This window comes from Lipotes vexillifer, unplaced genomic scaffold (genome assembly GCF_000442215.2).
Source record: "Lipotes vexillifer unplaced genomic scaffold, Lipotes_vexillifer_v1.1 scaffold28, whole genome shotgun sequence".
In the NCBI taxonomy this organism is placed as follows: Eukaryota; Metazoa; Chordata; class Mammalia; order Artiodactyla; family Lipotidae; genus Lipotes; species Lipotes vexillifer.
The window spans coordinates 1,200,537-1,222,239 of NW_006793929.1; the positions used below are offsets into that span (position 1 = coordinate 1,200,537).

Genomic DNA, 21,703 nt, shown 5'->3' on the forward strand with positions numbered 1-21,703 from the left:
GTAGAGCAGTGGGTGGTAGCCCCTGATCTTCTCTGCTTGCCTCTCCTTCCATGGAACCTCCACCCTAATCACTATTGCTCTAGTTTATGAGTACGCCAGGGCAACAGTGATTAGAAAACAGTATTCCTGGGGTAGATATTCTGTGCTACAAGTGGGGACTGAGTGGAGGAAGGAAGGCTCAGACCTCTTTGCTACTGCTGCTTGCAACAGAGCTTTTGCAACACAGACCTTGGGGGAATGAGAGATGCTAGCAGTCTGCTCCTCCTAGGGATAAATTGTAGGCCAAGACTGGGAGATGAGGGGAGGAAGGGTGCAGGGTCATGGTTCAAATACCACAGAGACTCACTACTCTTACCAAGATTGAGTATTTTCTTGGATAAATGTTTCTGTTTGCTGTGTGCTCTTATGACAATTTCCAGAGACTTTAATTTCTAAAAAAATATTTACCAGTTATGATTGTTTCACTGAGGGGCCTGTACATCTCCTCATGTTGCCATTTCGAAAGTGCTTCTTGATTGTTTAATACATGTCTTAAAATACAAGCAATCAAGACCCTTTAAATAAGGCAGTATGTTCACAACCTGAAAAAGCTTTCTGTTGCCATCAGTTGACTCAACAACACCATGTAGCATACAGAATAAATACAGTTCTTTAATAGTTACTTAAATATATTCCAGAAGTAAAGAGTGTTTCTAATCATTTACAAGTGCAGTCTGTTACACCAGTAAATGTTATCTGACCTCTTTATAAAGTAAATAATGCTAGGTAAAAATTAGCCCTGGAATAGTGTGCTGAATTTCTGTTTCCAATCCAGTAGATTAAAAACACAATTGTGAATGGTATAAAAATGTAAGAATCATATTGTGATAAAACCAATCTCAAAAATAGAGAATCCAGACCCTACTCAGATAATTTTAGAACTCAGAAGTTTTCCTCAACTTAAACACAAGCTCCACACAGAAAATATCACAGATGTTTTTCAATGTGATGCAACTGCATAGAACTCTAGAATGGAGTTTTATTAGGAGACGAATGTACTGAAATCAACAGAATTTAGAAAACACATCTAATTCTGAAGTCAGGAGACGATTTACAAAGAATTAATCATCATCAGAGTCAGAATCATATTTCTTTCCTCGAATAGTTTTCTTTTCCAGCTTTGTGAAGTTTGTTCCAAATTTCTTTTGGCTCTGAAATGGTGGCTCCATTAAATTTCCACTAAAAAGAAAGCAAATTTGAAAAACACTTATTCTGTATGATTTAGTACAGCTGGTATACTAAACTGCACAAAAATCTATCCTCACTGTAACACAAGGAATAGAGTAAAATTTTCTTTAAAATGTTGTCAAGGAAGAGGTATATTATTTACACTGATAGTTAATAGTTTTAAACCTTACTATGTACTACTAAATGCTTTAGATCAGCGTTTTATTTTCTTATCATTAATTACTGATTAACATTTCATGGGATGCACCAACAAAATTTCTGACTGAAAAGGAAATCAGTTATTTTTATCTGTTTTGGGTATGCTGAATCTGTATTAGATTCTTTCCTGAGAATGACACAGGAAAACCATGCTCTATTTTTGATAGCCTGTTATGACTGGTTTGATTCTATTTGACATCTTTTAATGCTTAGATCTCTATAGACATCAACAAAACTCATGGAATTCATTATCATTAACCCAGAATTAGTATGGAACTCTTTTCATGACACCTAAAAAATATTTCAAAAATATCTGGAAATATTCCTAGCAGCTAGATCTTGGTTTTGAAATATCATTTGCCACTGAAAGGAACCATGGCGTCTCGGAGAAAAAGCCAATTCCTATGGAGAGTATAACACAAGGCCCCATAAAAGACCTTACGTGCACCAGAAAGAAAGTGCTCAAAGAATTATGGGGATGTGTCAAAAGGACACAGAAGCCAGTATGAAAGGCTCTCACTGGCCAAATCTGAGGCAATCTGAGCTTCAAAGTAAATAATAACAGCAACAGACTATAACCCACTGAATAAAAGAATCCACAGCCCATTCTAATACAGATAAATGAAGAAGTAAGTTAATGTGGGGTCTGGAGAAGTTCTTCCTTAAATCACCAGTTGGCTTGGTGGACAACTGGTTAACCAGTGCACAGTTATCACCACCAGCAATGAGACAGACCATCATATATCTCCTGATATGGTACACTGAGAAGAAAGAACACAACATCACTTCCATAATACACCTGTGGAAAACACGCAGAATCTGAATCTAATTTTGAAACAAACTGGGAGATGCTCTATAAAATAACTAGCTTGTACTCTTCAAAAATGTTAAAGTATTGAAAAACAAAGGAGGGGAACAAGTTGCTACAGGTTAACAGAAACTAAAAATACATAGTAAGTACACAGAACCCATTTTTCCAGTATGGAGGACATTATTGGGACAATGGTGGAATTTGAATAAGGTCTGTAAACTATGTATTTTGTGTTTTAATAAATTGTACTGTGGTTGTATAAGAATGTTCCTGTTCTTAGGAAATGCACACAGAAACATTTAGGAGTAAAGGGACAATATATCTACAACGTCCAATCAAATGGTTCTGAAAAAAAGTTTATATATAGAAAGAGAACGATAAAGCAAATATAAAATGTTGAAAATTGAGGGACACAGGTCAATGATATACAAGAATTCAAGAATTCTTTGTACTAGTTTCCAACTTAAAGTTTGAAATCACTTCAAAATAATTTTATTTAATATTAACATTTTACTTAATATTAAGAAAATAAAACCTAAAACTCCAAAATCAATCACTACAATGTAGGAATGATTTATGCATGTGGAGGAGAGATTCAGAGATAATGGAGGAAGGGAAGTAAAAAGATGAGAGAACTTTCTACTTATCAAAAGGCACTCTGACTGGAATAACTGGAAAATTTTACCTGTTATTTTTGCAAATCAAAAACAGGCACAAAAGATAAGATGATATGCTCTGATTTGTGGAATTAGATAAATTATTTGTCTAGAGAAGTGGACAAAGAGCTAAGTGGAAAATGGAAGTTGGATTTTATCAACAGATGGTTTTCTGAGACTGTTTCCCAGAGTTAAGTAATTTAAGCTAAGCATAGAGATGAGATTTTATATGTTTTACCAGATTCTACAAGTGATACAGGAATATCTACTTTCAAACATTAGATTTTTAATGTAAGTCATTATCAATTTGATTAATCTCGTTTAAATCAGGAAGGAGTCAATTCTTCTGGAGTGTCATTTGGGTTTCCAGATTAACAGAGAATTAGATTCCATAGGATCTGTTCGTTTGAAAACTTTTATAGTTAGATGGACTCCAAGATCCAAGATCAATTTTATTTATAACTCTGATTTTGCTGTAAGATCATGCTAATGTACACTTTAAGAAATATGCTTTACCTTTGTGAAAAATTTTTCTACATCTCAGCTTAAAGATCTCAGTTCCATAAAATAAATGTTAACATAAAAAAAATTCTCTAAAAAATCAACTGGATATGTGAATTAATATAAATTGATAGTTTACTAAGTTACCTGTAATTGAGAATATCAGAACAGCCCAGCCTCCATTCTAAAGTTTCTGTGGTGAAGTCATCTGTATTTCCTAGGTCAGAAAATCCAACAACAAAATCTTGTGTTTTTCCATCTTTCACCAGTGCTAGCGTGGGAATGACTTTGATATGCAGTCTCTCACAAAGGAAAGGTGCTTTTTCCACATTCAGCTTCAAAAATTTGGTCTCGAGATGTTTCTTGGACAGTATCACCAAATGTCTGTCTAGTATTTTACACCTATAAATAACAACACATAGAAAATCAAAAGCTAAAAACAACAGATTTCTTTTTCAAAATAAATATTAAGGCACATCTAAGTTTTTAGTTTTTCTGAATCTCATAATTTGGCAGCCAACCTATGCTTCTATCAGATAACCTCATTTCTATTTCATAGGTTAGGTACCTCTTTTTCTACCTCTCATGATATCATATTCTAGAAAGTCAGATCTCCCTTAATGATACTTATAAAAAACGAAGTATTCAACTTATGCCTTAAGTGGTTCACAAAGTTGTCATGTTCGTGGTTAAGAATAAAAAATTGTCATTTCCCTTATGCATGTTTCCTGGCATCTCATAGGTGACAAATCTGAACTTGACAGAACTGGGAAGACAGTTATCAGAATTCGAAATGAACATGTGGTGCCACATTCGGAAGTCATTAAGACTGAATGGTGTCACTGAGAAGGAACCCTTCCAACTGTGCAACTCTGTTAGTGAGAAGCATATCAAGGTTAAGGGCTACAAATATGGTCACTACGGTTCTAAAGAAATGAAAAATACCAGCAGTAACCTTTATTAAGCCATCTGAAAAGTGGAAAGCGATATTTTCTTTAAATTATATTTTAAACTGGCCAACCCTCTAGTGTTTCTGAAAGACGACTGTAATAATCTTTTGAGCAGTAGTTCTTACCCAGAGGTGATTATTACAGTCAACTTTTAAAATAGGCAAATGAATCAAAATTCTCTAGCAGTTGAGCTGAGAAACATGCAAGTGATTCTCATGCCCAGCAAAGTTTGAGAACGACTGCTTTCGATGACTAAGACATCGAACGCTTCATAGCTGGTTTTACTAGTAGGCTTTTTGGGTACTTCTTGGTATAGTTTTTCCTGCGTTAGGTTTGGGTCCACAGAGTTTCTTATAACCTTGATGCATCATCACCTCTGAGTGATTCTTTTTATATATCACCCACCTACTGCAGCAATGGGATTTTAGTGAAAAATGGTAGGGGAATAAACGGTTTTTGAATGAAGTTCCAAACAAGTGACAAATCATCTGGAGAAAATACATTCTGGAAGATTTGTACAAAAATCAACTCCATTGTTTTACTGGAGTAAATACGGAATCTATTTTAAATAGGTCTGTGTCCCACTTGCCGATTAATCCATTTTTTAAAAATCCAGAAGTAGTAGTTATGGTGTAGTTAAAACAGCCTTAGGCTTAAAACCTGGGTTCAAATCCTCTTTTATCATTTAGTAGCTGAGTGACATTAGGTAGGTCACTTAATCTCTCCAAGGCCCGGTATCCATGCGTGAAGCAGAGGAATTATACGTACTTACCTCCAACGGTGACTGTGAATATGCTCCAGGATTTTATACATGAAGTATATAGCGTACTATGTGCTAGAAACTTTGGTATCTACCGATCTGTATCTCTATCACCTCATTTCAATCTTGACTTTTCAGTTCTGTTTTAAGGTAAGTACTGCTCGTGCTGCATTATTTATAAATCCATCAAGGATACTTACCGAGTACCTACTATGTGTAGTCAGTGCTGCTCTATGGCTAGGAACCCAGAGCCCAGTGGGCCACACGACACAAAGGCAAACCCTCTGCCTTCACAAAACTAACAATCTAGTGGGCAGAGACATCTAATAAAAAGTGGACAAATAATATCAATCTTCTATTTACCTTCCTAATCCGTTTCCCACTTTCCCTTATAGGAGATTTCATCATCTCAGTTATTTTCTTTTATCTTTATTTTCTTAGTCAATAAATCCCAGGCAATCAGTCCCTGAAAGGTGTTAACTAATAGCCACATTGTTGGGTGATGAGGCAAAGACAAGGGGTCAGGCAGGCTATGGAAATGCGAGAAGAGGGCAGGGCTGGGATCCCAGGGAATAACAGAGACTCTGCATTGGAGTGTGTGTCTAAGGGGGGCAGGAGCTCGGCATCAGTGAATTGCTTTCATACAATTCTAGGTCTGTTATCAAGTTATCTGATACTTAAAAAAAAAATTCTAAAATCTGATTAGTTGCCAACATTTAAAAATTTTTTTTGCCAACACTTAAATGTTGGCAAGTATTCAAATTTGGGGGCTAAAAAAAGGCTTGAGTCCTCTGGTTTAAGATATAACCTCTTCTGGGGCTATTTTCACTTTGAGGGATCTGCCTCCAAAGAGAGGTTGGCAGACCTGGGTTCGTCTAATAGAAATCACTTTATCGTCCTTCCAGCCATGCCTGGTGCCCCAACTCTGCTTCAGGTGAGAGGCTTGGTCAAGCCACAGTCTCCCGGTGAATTGCAAGTTGAGAAGAAGTGACTGAATTCAAATCTGGTGTTCAGGTGTTGGCCCCATTTCCAACACTGTGGCTGTATCGTAACGGTAGGGACAAAAGTAGAATTCTTTTGGCATTGATAAAAAAAATTAAAGTGTTCATTTCTAAGATGTTTTAAAAATTAGTGAAAATATAGTTCAGGAAGTAGACATTTCTATGGAAATACTGATCTTCTATGGTTTGTACTTTTGTAAGACACTGGTTTTTAAGTTAATCTTTAATGACTGCTTAACTTTAATACAATTCTAGTACAAGGAAACAACTTAGGAATTAACTTCCTTTTATGTTTTTCTTAACTTCTCTATGAAGTCAGTGTATCTCTATTCAACAATCTCAACATGTTCAAGAACAGTCACTGAGGGAAACAAATTACCTCAATGTGGAGTCTCTGTAGAAATGGCAAACCACTTTTTTACTCTCCTTGACTTCTTGAAAAAAGTCTCTCTCACTAGGGATTTCTCTGTATTCCCCATGACCTTTTGAAAGCCATTCCTGATTTGGAGAAAAGGGAAAACATCACACATTTGAAATATCTCTTTCAATATCACTTTATATTTTATGTCCAAATCACTATAATATTTTGTAATCAAGCTGACTTTATCTTAGAGAGAAACTCATTCCTTTTGGTGATGTACTTTCCTATCTTGCTAGTGTCAATGCAAATACAGTCTGTGGACCATGACTATCTCCACAGCATGGCTCATATTTAAGATGATTATCTGTCTTGGTAACTTAAGACATACGTTTTCTTAGAACTTCGAAAGTAAAAATTTAGACTACAAAGAGACTTAGAATGTAACCATCTACTTAATTTCTTTGCACTGAAACTATTAAAGTCAGAAGCATTTGATCTAAGTTACTACATAGCTTTAAAAAATAATGCTTGTGAGATAAAGCCAATCCGTCTTTGGGGAGGGGGCGGGTACTGCAGCTCTGAAGCTCAGGAGCCCTGTTTGCTTTTGATGACTAACTCAGAGACAGCAAACCTCTTCTGTACTGGCCACCAATGGGTAGTGTCCTGGGAAGAAAAAGGTGTTTGTCTTCACGTGGTGTCCAGACACAAAGATCCCGCAAGTCACCTAATGCAGCTCCCCAAATCAATAAATCAACCCTTATCATCCATGTCGGACAGACATTTCAGCTTCTTGAACCCTTCCTGTGGCAGGAAGCTGGTCCCCTCAACTGGAAGCTTGTTTCTCATGAGCTGGTTTTAATAAAAGGGGAGGACAGGACTTGCAGGCAGAAGGCATGGGCTTGAATCACTGCCCTTTCTGAATCTCACTTTCCTCATTTGTAATGTGGAGATCGTAAAGCAACTATCTCATTGACTTACTGTGAATGGACAACATGAAAATAACTACAACGGTGTCTGGCAGGTGTGCTTAAAAAGCATTTGTATATGTACTCTGTTCTTAGAAAAGTCTCCTCACACTGAATCACAGTATATCCAGAACAGTGGGCTGTGGATCCCAGCTTGGACCTCAGATGAGAAAGAGAAATTCTAATCTCCTTCACATCAGCCCTTCAAATATCCTACATCGCCTATGTCCTCCCTGCTTCACACTGAACATTTCCATTTGCTTTTGACTTTCTCATATGAAATGACTTCTAGACTTCTTCATCTTCTGGCTGTCCTCCTCTGAAGAGTCTTCCAGAAGTGGTCCAACTAGAAAGGGGCAGGAGTGCCATCCCTGGACTTACACTAACACAGCCGAGACTGCATCACCAGTTTTGGTATCTATACATTTCACGTTGACTTACACTGAGCTGAGACCTACTGGAGACCCTGATATTTTTCTCCTTATTTCTTTGGTAAAGCTTCCATAAAGAGTTTAAACTCTCAAATACACTCCTTAATGACACACTTGCTTTGAGCACAGCTAAGTTATAACAGGCTTTCTCATAACTCCACCTGAAAGGGAACCCACTGACCCCTATTCCTCCCAGGGTTCTTCCTCATCCACTCTCTCCTCAACCACACAAATCTGAGCTCAGAAGATTATCCTGGGCACGTGTTTCTTGTACTTGACTGTAGATTAATATACTGGTCAGGCTAATTCTGAATGTGTCTTTAAAACTAATCTTTTTTCTGGGCACATTTTTAATGGCATTAGGTACTTTGAGGTCAGACCACCCTAAAAACTACAAGTGACTACTGCAGCACGGGTATATATAAGTTGTTAGAAGCATACTGTTAGAGCAATTTCAGAAAGCAGGGCAGAGAGGTTACTTGTTTCTGCTGCTGAGCTTTCCTCAGTGCCTTGAGTCTCTTTTCTTTGAGGTGTTCCAACTCATCCTCATCCATCTGATCCAGTTTCTGAATTTCCGAATCCAAATGTTCTTCCACTTGTTCGGTGGTCTGAAGCAACTGATGCTCTAGGACTTTTGAAAACATTTCAACAGATGCATTCGCTTCCATTCTTCGAAATGGTACAGTTCAGCCTTGATGCTGGGGAGAAGGTTTACAAAGTTAGAGGAAAAAAATAAGACACGGGCTTCCCTGGTGACGCAGTGGTTGAGAGTCTGCCTGCCGATGCAGGGGACACAGGTTCGTGCCCCGGTCTGGGAAGATCCCACATGCCGCGGAGCAGCTGGGCCTGTGAGCCATGGCCGCTGAGCCTGCGCAACGGGAGCCTGTGCTCCGCAACAGGAGAGGCCACAACAGTGAGAGGCCCGCGTACCGCAAAAAAAAATAAGACAGTTTTCTCTTAGTTTCAAAAATGCTAGCAAGTATATAATTTGTAGTCCACAAAGTGTTCTGCCAACAACCAAGCACGTCATGTTAAGAATTTTTATTTAAATGTTTTAAAATTTAACTTTCAATGGATTATAGTTACTCCTCAAAAACGATTTAGACCAAAGTTTAGGTGCTTTTGATTTAGTTTGTGTTTTACTACCCTAAAACAAAGACAAATCTTTAAGACCATCACCAGACCAGAAAGGAATGATGAAATTAAACCTAGTGCTGTATACTGACAGTGTTCTTTATCAAAGGAAAAGGGAAGAAAAGCAGAAATGACTGTGAACAAGATAAAGTTTAACTGCAGTGAGGTTTTACACACACATATACACACCAAACTTTGCTTCAACATAGAGCAGAGCTGAGCAAAAGACATATTTTTCACCTCTGCCTAAATGATTTTCGTTTAACTCTGAAGAGAGCTCATTACAACTTATGTAAAGAACTCTGCCTGATGTTCCCTAAGCTTTAGTTTCCATTCCTGTTCTCCCATTACCTAATAAAGTCTATGAGGCCAAAAAGATTAATAGTGGTATTGATTTACTGACACTCAGTGTTCTTAACTTTGAGGTCAAACAATATAACACTATAAATATTTAAAAGAATATTGGTTTTTCCAGCAATCCTCTATGTAAGATAAGAGTTTAAAAATAGAATCTAGGGACTTCCCTGGTGGTCCAGTGGTAAAGAAACCAACTCCCAATGCAGGGGATGTGGGTTCGATCCCTGGTCAAGGAACTAAGATCCCACATGCCGCGGGGCAACTAAGCCCTCGAGTCGCAACTACTGAGCCTACACGCCTCAACTAGACAGCCTGTGTGCCGCACACTACAAAGCCCACATGCTCTGGAGCCTGAGCGCCGCAACTAGAGAGAAGCCTGTGCTGCAGTGAAGAGCCTGCATGCCACAACGAAAGATCTCACATGTTGCAACTACTAAGACCTAACACAGCCATAAATGAATATAAAAAAAACAGAATCTAATTCAGATTAGAAAGGAAGATCTCTCTCAATTACATATTTATTTTATATTGGCATATAGTTGATTTATAATGTTAATTTCAGGTGTACAGGAAAGTTATCCATTTATACATATACATGTATCCTTTTTCAAATTCTTTTCCCATTTAAGTTACTACGAATATTGAGTAGAGTTCCCTGTGCTATACAGTAAGTCCTTGTTATCTATTTCAATTAAATATTTTAGAAGAAATGTATTATTGTTGCTGGTAGAAAATCAAATGTTTTATGGGTACCCCTGAATTTCAATTTATAATTTGCCTATCAAAGCAGGAGGCTGTTGCATCTCAATTAGTTATGTGATACATTTGCAAACACTACTGAAGCACTTTCAAAAATCTGAATAAACTTGTGAGCTTATTCACCCAGCTTCAGACACGCAGCCTGGCCCACCAGACCCTCTATAAATGTTGAAGTGAAGAGAAATAGTCTTTTTGCAAACTTCGCTTCTGATTCCATTTTTCTGCACATGAAAAGAAGCTTTTGAAAAGCATACTGGGGACTTCCCTGGTGGCGCAGTGGTTAAGAATCCACCTGCCAATGCAGGGGACATGGGTTGGATCCCTGGTCCGGGAAGATCCCACATGCCTCGGAGCAACTAAGCCCGTGTGCCACAACTACTGAGCCTGCGCTCTGGAGCCCACGTGCTACAACTACTGAAGCCTGCGTGCCTAGGGCCCGTGCTCAGCAACATGAGAAACCACCGCAGTGAGAAGCCCATGCCCCGCAACTTAGAGTAGCCCCCGCTCGCCGGGACTAGAGAAACCCTGCATGCAGCAACGAAGATCAAACGCAGCCAAAAATAAATAAATTCTAAAAAAGCATACTCGATTTCACCTTGTATTCCTGGAGCTAGCAGTGCTGAGAACACTGCAGATGCACAAAAAATGTTTGTCAACTGTTGAACATGTGCGTAACTTTTGTTCAAATTATCGTTAAGTTTCAAAAGTATTTCCGGTTAAAAAAAAAACCAAAATGTAACTTCCTCATAAACGCTATAAAATTTTAAAGGAGCCGTATTTCAAATGTAGCAAATGAATTTCACACTCTCTACCTCCCGAGAAAAACGTAAGGCTGCGACTCAGGACTGGGGCCAGATGAGGCAGAAAACTCGACATTAAACATTGATTTGCATGTCAGACCCTGTTCTTTACCAGGGGCGTAGCGGTTGCTTATTCCTAGAGGTTTATAGGCTGAGCTCAGAATTCAAGTCTTGGATAACTGGGAGGAGAAACGATTAACAAGGGCTGCTCTGCGGGCAGGTGGTGCTGGTCACCGCATTCAGAAAGGGGGAAAGGAGATGGTGCAGGTATCCTGGGAACTTCATTCCCCAAACAACAAGCTTCTTTTTTTCAATTCAACTGAACGGTGGGCAGGGACTTGTCCTCAAATTACCTAACCATTTCCTTGATCCCCCGGCATGCACCCGCCAAAACAACCAGGGGGCCTCACCCTTAACTGCACGCCAGCCGCTTCCCAAAAGTATCCTCGCCACTCCCTGCGCCCCCGGAGACAGATGAGGGCAGAGTTGAGGTGGTCCCGGCTTCAACGCCTCCCGGGGCGCATGCGCCAAAGCTTCCTCCGCGGCGCAGACACCCTCGCCCGAGCCGCGCCCCTCCCCCGCCCAGGCAGGAGGCTGAGCCGCCGGGTGTCCATTAGCACCGAGATGCATGCCCGGCTTTTCACACCACTCTCTGCCTCACCTGAGCTCTCGGTGATACCTAAGAAGTGAGGAACCAGCTTCTCCAGGAGAGCAATCCACTCCGGATTCAGCCTCGTAGCAGCTGCGTGGGACTGGGAAGCGGCCGTCACTTCCGCCTCCTCATTGGCGGCGGCTCTCACGCGATACAATCTGCGACGCCCCAGGAAGTGGAGGGGGGGAAGGGAGGGGACGTGCGTGCGATGAGCGCTTCTGCGCGTGCGCTCCTCCCCAACCCTTCTCCGCCCCACCACCCGGAACCGAGGTGGCCCAACCTCTCCCTCCCTCCGTGTAAACAGCCCAGAGAGCGAGGAAGCGATGTATGCTGGAGTTTGTAGTTTCTTAGTGCTCAGCCTGGAGTTGACGTTCTTAGGCTCTGACATAATGTTACATCAGAAATGAAATAGCTACTGTCTTCCTCAGGAGTGACACTCCAATTTCGTTTCCATTTTGTTTATTGAACGTTTTCCCCTTTAAAAAAAAAGTTGAAATATAACTTATACGCCATAGTTTTTACATAGTTAACACTCGTTGTGTCATCGTCCAGATCCGGATATAGAACACTTTCACAACCCTAATAGGTTCCCTCGCGACTTCCCTGACACACATTTTTAGAACTTGCTCTCTCTTTGAATGTAAAGATTATGATCTATTTTGCAGAATTAATGTGTGTGTCCTTGTTTTATGATTTCTGGTTTGTTTGTTTGTTTGTTTGTTTTTTGGTAAGTCATGGACTCATGTTGTGCCGGATTTCTCTATCTCCCTTGGGAACACCTAGACAGCTCACCAGGGGTTCATTGTGGTTCTTTCCTGAACTTCACGCACCACTCCTGAACTGAGATCCGATTCCCCAAGTCTGCGTTCCCCACAGGGAGAAGGCTGACGGTGGAATTTTCAGCCTCATTGTCCACCTCCGGGTTCTAGAATCTGGAAACCGCACGGGCGTCGGTGCACGGCTGACGCTTGCGGAAAGGGGGCGCTCGGGCTCCTGCCTGGCGGGCGGGTCAACTGGAGACGCTCTACCCGAGGCGCAGCTCTCAATGAGCCGCGCCCTGCGTCCACACGCCGAGGCGGTGGGGCGATGCGCTTGCGCACTCGGAGCTCACACCATATGTGCCCTGTCCCAGTGCGCGAGTCTGTGGAGAGCCGGGTGCGAGAGGCGGCACCGCGGTGGGGGACGGAGCCGAGCGGAGACCGAAGTCGGCCGGGGGACAGTGGGTCTGTGAGAGACCGAATAGAGGGGCTGGGGCTACGAGCGCCGCTGACACACGATGGGAAAGAAGCAGAAAAACAAGAGCGAAGACAGGTAGCCAGTGTCGGGGTCTCAACGGCGGCGGCCGGCGCGGCTGAGGGGGTCGCGCGGGTCCCGTGGGCGTGCGGCGGACCGGGGTCGAGGCTCGAGAGCGGCCCCGCGGGGCACCGGCCGGGGCCCACAGTGGGTGGCGCGGGCCCGAGACCCCAGTACCGGGCGGGCGCGGAGGGCCTCAGCGGCGGGCGGGTTCCCAGCCGAGACTCCGTCCCTTTGCCGGCGCTCGCCCGGCCCGGGAGAAGGGGTGTCCGGCCTGAGGAGCGGGGCAGTCATTTGGGGTTCGAGGCCCCGCGGGGCAGGGCTCGCGGCCTCGCGGGGCCGGGGGCGGCTCAGCCAGTGTGGCCCGGAGGTTGGGAGTTGTTTTCGTGGCGCTACTCTTGCTGGGGGTCAGGAAGAGTTCTTTTTATCTTTGTACCTATGAATTCTTGGCGAGAGAGGGAGTTGGGATCCGCTCTGTCTCCAGCCAGGTGTTCCCACCCTCCGAGCCGCTCAGGTGCGTTGGATTTACCGGGAGGAGCGTAGCAGCAAGCTCCCTTTAACTTCATTTAATTTGGGTACAGCTTTCAATTACTTAAGGGCTGATTGTCCAGACTCCATGCTTTTCGCGTTCCTTCTTCCGGCCTTTTGGTCATTTCTTTGCTCTCTAGCACCTCCCCTAAGAAAGGAGGAGATGAAACAAACCAACCAGGGTCGGTCTTTTCTAAACCATTTAGAAGACTTCTGAGGCGAGGGAGCGTAAGGGTGTATGTAGAGTTGCGTACCCCGAGATTATTGGAACATTTCTGGGTGTCATATTCGGTTGAGTTCTTTACCCCTTTTCATTGAAAGGGTTTTACTTCCTGGGAGTGAACAACATTTGTTACTTTTCACCTTTCTACTCACCAAACTTAGTTCAAGTACTGGGGATAGTAAGAGAAATTCAAAAGACAAAAGAACCTGTGATAGTTCATTTTGACTCAAAACGGATATGTGGTCTTGAAGTTAAAATCAGATTACCAGTTGTGAGTTGGAATCCGGGGTTGTGTCCTCACTGGCCTTCACCTATCTGATGAATGGCGTTAAAAAGACACCAAGGTGAGTCTTGTATTTCAGTTACAGGTCTGTTGGAGGAAGTTAATTGGTTTCAAGAATAGAACTTATTGTTAATCAAAGCAGATAAATAAGAAGAAAGAAGCAGAATTCTGGGGTGATTTAGTGGGAGAGAAATTTCTATGCTTTTGACAGGATGTTTTGGTGCCTAGGATACTTTTTTTCTTCGACCTTATACAAGAAGTAGAGATGAGTGTAATAAAGCTTCCTGTACCAGTTACCCAGCTTCGTCCATTGTTGTCACATGACTGGCCCTGTTTCATCTCTGCTGGATATGGTAAAGCAACTCTTAAAATCCTTTCGTGTGTAAATCTTTCAGGTGTATCTGAAAGATAAATACTTGAGGGAAAAAAACAACCACAGGAACACAACATAAAACACAATCACAATGTCATCATTAAGCCTAAGGAATACTAGCAGTGATTTCTTAAATATTATCAATTGTCTAGTCAGTTTTCTGATTTCACTGATTCTAATTAAAATTACGTTTTGTGGGTTTTTTTTTCATTTTGTGTTTTACAATTGGTTTGTTTGGATCAGAATTACAGAAGTTCGTTCTTTAGATTAAAAAATATTTATGTATATGTTATTTTAGCTACAGTTGTTCTTTTTCAAGCTCTTTCACATTGGAAAAAAGCTATTCAGAGGAGAGATTTATTTTTCTGTGTGTATTTTTAGAGAAAAGTGAGTCTTTTCCTAATTCATAAAGGTTTTCCTGGATGACATAAAGTTTAAATTGCAAACACTAGAGCCTGTTAAATGATTGGTTTGTTAGTATAGAAGGAATGCTACTGGGTTTTTTTCCTCTCCGACTAAATCTGCAGTGTTTACTTTTTGGCTCGTATTGAAGGAAAAATGGTGGCAGTGTAATGGAAAAACACACTTTCTCATAAGCCAATATCAAGTTTTTTGTTTGTTTTTTAATGCTTCGTGGACTCCTCCCACCTCTCCTTCCCTTCCGAGCTGTCCTAAGCCAGACATGTTTCTGCTCAGGCAGAACTGGGTGAGAAATGAGCACCTGCTTATTAGCCATCAAGTTAAGGCCTTGAGCCACTTTTCAGTTCTTGGAAAGAACATAAAATACTTGAGTGTTTTAATCCTTATATTGTTATTTAAAATTTTTAGCCACTCAGTGTTCATTTAAATTTAGATTTTACTATCTAATCTGAGTAATTTTATTCGGATTACATATGTTTTATCAGTGACTGACCTTTGTTTAAACATTGAGTTCTAGAATCTTGTTTCAGCTTGTGAAATTCTGAGAATGAGATTTTGATAAGTGTTCAGTTTTCCTGTGTTTTTCAGTTGACTGGGGTAGGATTCTGTATTCACAGATCATATAGACAAAATATAAGGCCAGTATTTTCATTTCTTCCTATAACCTTCCCAGTAATCAGCTTACATAATGGGACCATATCTTATGGGATCTTGTGTGCTGTAGCAATGTCTTACCATTTCCATTTATATAACACGATGAATGTTCTCTTATTGATGTGTGCAGAGAAGAAATGATCCTGATTATCTAGTTTTTCACAATTAGCCTCCAATTCTTCATTCTGATCCTTTTTTTTTAATCCCCCAAGTGTGGTAGTTATATTTTTCAGGTTGTAAGGAATGTGGTATGTTACCTTAATAAATGGGATTAATACATCTATACCCCCTCACAAAGGATATAGAGGGAAGGAAGATCATTATTTCACCTATCTCACAGTCAAACATGAAGGTGGGGATGTCATTCAGGAATTAGGAGGTCTTTCAGGATTGAGTACAGGTATCTTCAGCTATGACTTTCTATGCTGGTGGTGAGCTAGTATAGTAGCTCTTTGTTTTTAACTACACATAATGCTCCTATTATTCCTGGCAAAATTCCTCCTTTTGGGGGAGTTCTGACTTCTCTGAGACAGCTGCCTACGTTTTAGATTTTTGTCCTGGTGTCAGATATTCATCCTAGCCAGGTATGATCAGGGTATCGGGTCCCTCTCCTGTGATAGAAAGCATGGTGATCTGCTTAAGGAACCTGTCCAGAGGAGCTGTGAGCATAGGAGGTACTCTAAAGCATCCCAGAGAGGAAGTAGTCCAAGTGGCAAATAGTTCAAATAGTCTAGTTCAGCAAAGGAATTTATTTCTCATTTGAATATATTTGAATTAATAATAAACTGTCTGCATACATTAGATCAAAAAAGAAAAAAAGATGTATAATCTGAGAGTTCTCTTGGCTTACCTTGTTCCTACGTTGATACTTTAGGTAATCAATATGTGGAAGGACGGGAAGAAGTCCTAGTTTGCCATAACTGAATAAGAAAGCAGATGATAAACTTGTTAGCTTATAGAAACCTTTTCTGCCTTCTCTACTGGTGATCTCTGGGGAGCTGATGTAGCTACTTTTTTTTTTTTTTTTTTTTTGCGTAATCTTTAGGGCACAGGTAAAGCAAAGATGATTTCTACAGGCCATCTTATTGTGAACACAGCTGATATCTTCTTTCTATGTCTTGATATACTATTGGTATTTAAAATTCCATTAAGTGTAAAGAGAAACTGCTTACTTGGTAACCAAACTGAACCTTCCCACTGGAGGAACATGGGTGGCAAACAAGCTTCCCGGACCGGGGCACGAACCAGTGTCCCCTGCATCGGCAGGTGGACTCTCAACCACTGCGCCACCAGGGGATCCCGATGTAGCTACTTTTGATGTTACTTGCCCACTAGTTGTGCTTTACTTAGCCTTCTAAGTTTATTCCAATCTGGCAGTTGATCTATACGTTGGGCAAAGCATTGTTTAACTGAGGAACTGAGTGTCTGCTTAGGTTAGAAAAGCAGTTCTCAAACTTTTTGGTCCTAGGGCCCCCTTACACTCTTAAATTACTAAGGAACCCAAAAGGCTTTTGTTAATGTGGGTTAGGTCAATCAGTACTTACCATATTACAAATTAAAACTGAAAAGTTCTTTAAATATATTGATTTAAAAGTAAAAATAACATCACATTAACATAAATAACACTGTTAAATAATCATTTTCAAAAATTTATGAAAAGAGTGGTGGTAAACATTTTGTAAACATTTACTATCTGGCTTAGTAGAAGATAGCTTGATTCTTGTCTGCTTGTGCATTCAATCTGTAGCGATATCACACATCGTGTGGCCTCTGGAAAATACCACTGTACAGTTGTGAGGAAATGAGAATGAAAAAAAGGCTAATAGCCTCCTAGTACTATGTTGAAAATAGTTTTGACCCCTTGAATTAGTTTAGACCCTCTGAATTGTATTGGGGGGAACTACTCTGAGAACTGTTTATTTAGGGATTCCTAAACCAGATACAGGCATTTGTGAGACGTTTCCCAAGCCTTTTGACTTCCATTCATGTTTGCCCAACAGGTGCTTAGAATGTTTGAGAAGCACTCAGAGGACAACTTAAGACATTTGTGGGTATGTTCATGCTCTTGATATTTTACCCACTTATGATTTTTTAATTTTTTTATGTAATAGGTGAGTTTATCAAGGTCTGTTAAAAGTCTATTAGGACTGATTTTAATTGGGAGTCCCATTAAGTTTTTAGATTATTTGGTACACTTACATCTTTATGGTATTGAATCATTCCCTTCAGGAAATATATTGTCTGTTTAAGCAGTTAAGTGCCAGCTGTTGTTCTAGGTGCTGAAATGTAGTGATGAACAAATTAGTAACATGACATGCTTCTTTATTTGGTTAATTATCAGTAAAACTTTATTATTTTCTTCATTTGAACCTTTAGGGTATTTCTTGTTTGGTTTATTCCTAGGTGTCTTATAGTTTTGGTTGCTGTTAACGTAGGAAAACTTTTTTTCAAGATGGTCTGACCAACTTAACTCTCTCTTATTATTAAAAGTAGCTGTTATTAAAGGATGAGGCCTTAACTGCGATTTGGTTATTAGTTTGTGATAATATATAACAGAGGGGGAGACCAGGGAGAAAAATTAAAAGACATTACAGCAGCATTCAAATGTTTTAGTTAGTGACACACAAATGATTCCTTTTTCCCTCCCTTTCTAACTTAAGCCTTGTGTCAAATATGTACTGTTAAGTAATTTCAAATCAGGTATTTTGAACTATTGAAATAATCACAGTATACTACGTGCTCTAGCAGTAATCACCGTATTTACATAATTTTAATAATGAAGACACTTAATGTAGAAGAAATAACTATGCTGTAACCAATTTGAGAATCTGGAGGAAGGGAAAGGTATAAAGATAAAAGAACTACTTTATAACATATAGAAGAGGAAACAGATTTAGCATAATAATGTGCTTGAGGCTTAGAGCCTCTCAGCTGTTAAGCCAAACCAGACCCCAGAACCTGTGGTTTTGTTTTGTTTTGTTTTGTTTTAACTGTGCTGCACTAGCTGATTTAAGAAATCCTGCTACTCCAAAATGTAGACTTCCCAAAGAATCTTTACTGGTGAAGCAACTGTTAAAGAGGAACAGTTTAACAAAGGAGGGAGAATAGAAGAATGACAGCCGTTGTCCATAGGTCAATCAGCGCCAGAATTTCTTTAAAAAAATTTTCTCACTTAACCTTAGTTGAATAACTGCCTGTCTCATAGCCTGTCTGTTTAAAGTGAAAACAGTGATGATTTAATGTTTCATTCCTTCCCATTTCAGACATGGTATGTAAAATTTCAGGTGTATTTTTTCAGAGGAATCCCTACTTTTCACCCAGGTAGCAGTCATTGTTTAGAATCATTGGTTTTCAAATCTCCCTTTGGTGATAGAAAGATACTTTCTGTTGAGATTTAAAATAATGTTTGGTTTTTCTGTTTTTGAAACTTCCTTCATACTGTAAACTTTATATAAACAGTCTCTGAAAATACAATAAGTACTGTATTAAGTTTGTGTCATTAGGTTTCAGGTACTGAGCTCTGATGAAACTAATAGATGTGATTGATGATACTGTAGTAGTTGGAATTTTTTCTAAGTCTAGAATCACATGTTCTAAGAATTCATTGTATGGGTGTGCCACATTTTATTTACCCGTCCATACATCAGTTAATGGATTCAAGGTTGTTCCACTTTTTGGCTGTTACGAATAATACTGCTAAAAAAATCTGTGTGTAAGTTTTTGTGTGGACTTGTGTTTTCAGTTCTTTGGGGTATATACCTAGGAGTGAAATTGCTGGGTTGTAGAGTAACTCTATGTTTAACTTTTTTAGGAACTGCCAAGTAGTTTTACTTTTTTTCTAGGAACTGCCAAAGCTGCTGCTCCATTTTATATTCCAACCAACAGTGTGTTAGAGTTTCAGTTTCTCTACATCCTCATCAACACTCGTTATCATCTGACTTTTTGATTATAGCCATTCTAGTAGGTGTGAAGTGGTATCTTATTGTGACTTTTGGTTGGTCTGCACTTCATGATGGCTTAAGATGTTGAATATCTTTTCATGTGTTTATTGGACATTTGTATGTCTTGTTTGGAGAACTGTCTGTTCACATCCTTTGCCCATTTTAAAATTGAGTTCTTTATTATTGAGGAATAAGTTCTTTATATTCTCTAGATACAAATCCTTTATCAGATATGATTTGCAAATATTTTCTCCCATTCTGTGGGCTGTCATTATTTTCTCCCATAGGAGGTGGTTGTTTCACTTTCTTGGTGATGTCGTTTGTAGAACAAAAGTTTCTAAAAAGTCTGATTTATCTATGTTTTCTTTGGTTGCTTGTGCTTTTGGTGTCAGATCTAAGAAATCATCACCAAATCTAAGGTCATGAAGATTTACTATGTTTTCTTCTAGTTTTACAGTCTTAATTCTTACATTTAGACCTTTGAGCCATTTGGGGTTAATTTTTTTTATATTGTGTGAGGTAGGGGTCCAACTTCATTCTTCGTGTGTGGATATTCAATCGTCCCAGCACCATTAAAAAAAAAAGACTAGTACTCCTCTAATTCCTTGGTCAAATCAATTGACCATATATGTAGGATTTTATTTCTGGACTCTCAGTTCTGTTCCACTGATCTGTATGTCTATCCTGATGGCAGTATCACACTGTCTTGATTACACTGTCTTGGCTTTGGTATTAACTTTTGAAATTGGGAAGTGTGATTTCTCTTTGTTCTTTTTTGAGATTGTTTTGGCTATTCTGGGTTCCTTGCATTTCCATACAGATTTTACAATTAGAATCTCTCAATTACTGCAAAAAAAAAAGTGGGGGGGGCAGCTGGGATTTTGATTGAGATTGGATTTCTTCTGTAGATTAATTTTGGGAGTATTGCCAATGTTATGCCTTGAGATCCATGAACATGGAATGTCTTTCCACTTACTTAGGTCTTCAGGTTTTCTTTCAATGATTTTTTGTAGTTCTCAGAGTACAACATTTGCAGCTCTTCTAAAAAATTATTCTGAGGCATTTAATTTTTTTATGCTATCATAAGTGGAATTATTTTTTAATTTCATTTTCAGATTGGTTATTGCTAGTGCACAGTTTAAATACAGTTGATTTTTATATATTGATCTGTTCTGCAATCTTATTGAACTCATATATTAGCTTGAATTTTTTTGTTGTGTATGTGGATTCCTTAGGATTCTCTATGTACATGGTCCTGCCACTGCAAGTTCAGATAGTTTTCTCCTTCTTTTCCAATCTAAATGTTTTTTATTTCTTTATCTTACCTTAAGTTCTGGCTAGATCCTGCTGTACAGTGTTGTATTGAACAGTGTTGTATTGAATGGGGAGAATGGACATTCTTTTCTTGTTTCTGATCATGGGATGGGGGGGAAGCTTTCAGTTTTTCACATTAAGTGTGTTAGGTGTGTCCCCCCCACCCCGCCCCGTGAATGGGTGTTGGATTTTGTTACATTGCTGTCTCTTCATCTGTGAGATGATTATGTGGTTTTTGTGTCTTATACTATTTATATATGGTGGATTACATTAATCAATTTTCATATGTTGAACCAACTTTGCAATCCTGGGATATATCCGAATTGGTCATGGTGTGCAATCCTTGTTTTATGTTCTTGGATTTGGTTTGCTAGTGTTTTGTTGAGGATTTAATTTCTTTTTTAAACTTTTAACCTTTCTGTGTACTTGTTTGAGGTCTTTGGATAAATTGCATAAAATTGAATTCTTACTAAATCAATTTGATAACATCTTTAAGAGTTTAAAGTTACTTACACATTGCTTGTGATTAATGATATATTTGATCTTATTTCAGCCATCCTGGTTTGTTTTTTATTTGCGCCAATTCTGCAATGCTTTGTTTCTATTTTTCCCCCCTTCTTATCTTGGGTTAGAGTTTATACATGCTGTTTCTTTTTTTTTTTTAAGTGGTTTGACTTAAAATTTTACCTTGCATATACAAAGTCAATATTTAAAGTCCTGTAAAACAGTACAAGGACAGTAGTACTATTGTCTGGTATTTTGTTTTATAATCCCCCACTTGAGGTCAGTGACGTTTTACTTAAGGTTGGATGTTACTTAAAGGGATTACTTGTCAGGAATGAACCTGGGGGGAAAAAAGGCACATACTTACTGGATTATCCGTTGTTCTCTTAAGAATTTAAGAGAACAAAATGACTATGAGAAGTGATTTTCTCTTTCAGACATGTTAGTAGCTAATAAGTCTTAAAAAATGAAATGTTGGGATTAAAGTTTAAAATTTTAACTTTTTATTATAAAAATTTCGAGCACATAGAAAAGTTGAAGGAATAGTATAATGAACTCTTATATACTCATCACCTAGGTTTAATCATTACCAGTATTTTGTCCTCAT

At 39.3% G+C, this 21,703-nt stretch overlaps 2 protein-coding genes across 2 annotated transcripts in view; one reads left to right on the plus strand and one right to left on the minus strand.

Moving 5' to 3' along the window:
- Positions 1–446: 446 nt before the first annotated feature.
- TXNDC9 (thioredoxin domain containing 9) lies at positions 447–11,690 on the minus strand. Its single transcript, XM_007466890.1, has 5 exons — positions 11,573–11,690; positions 8,341–8,559; positions 6,484–6,602; positions 3,541–3,795; positions 447–1,218 (listed from the first exon to the last, which is right to left on the minus strand). Exons 2-5 carry the CDS (start codon positions 8,527–8,529, stop codon positions 1,101–1,103), a joined length of 681 nt encoding a protein of 226 aa, XP_007466952.1. The 5' UTR covers positions 8,530–8,559; positions 11,573–11,690; the 3' UTR covers positions 447–1,100.
- Positions 11,691–12,809: 1,119 nt separating this feature from the next.
- EIF5B (eukaryotic translation initiation factor 5B) overlaps positions 12,810–21,703 on the plus strand; it is a 67,573-nt gene continuing 58,679 nt past the window's right edge. The window contains exon 1 of the mRNA XM_007466891.1: positions 12,810–12,874. Within this exon, the coding sequence (XP_007466953.1) occupies positions 12,840–12,874 (35 nt within the window). The 5' untranslated portion in view covers positions 12,810–12,839. The remainder of the gene's footprint in view (positions 12,875–21,703) is intronic.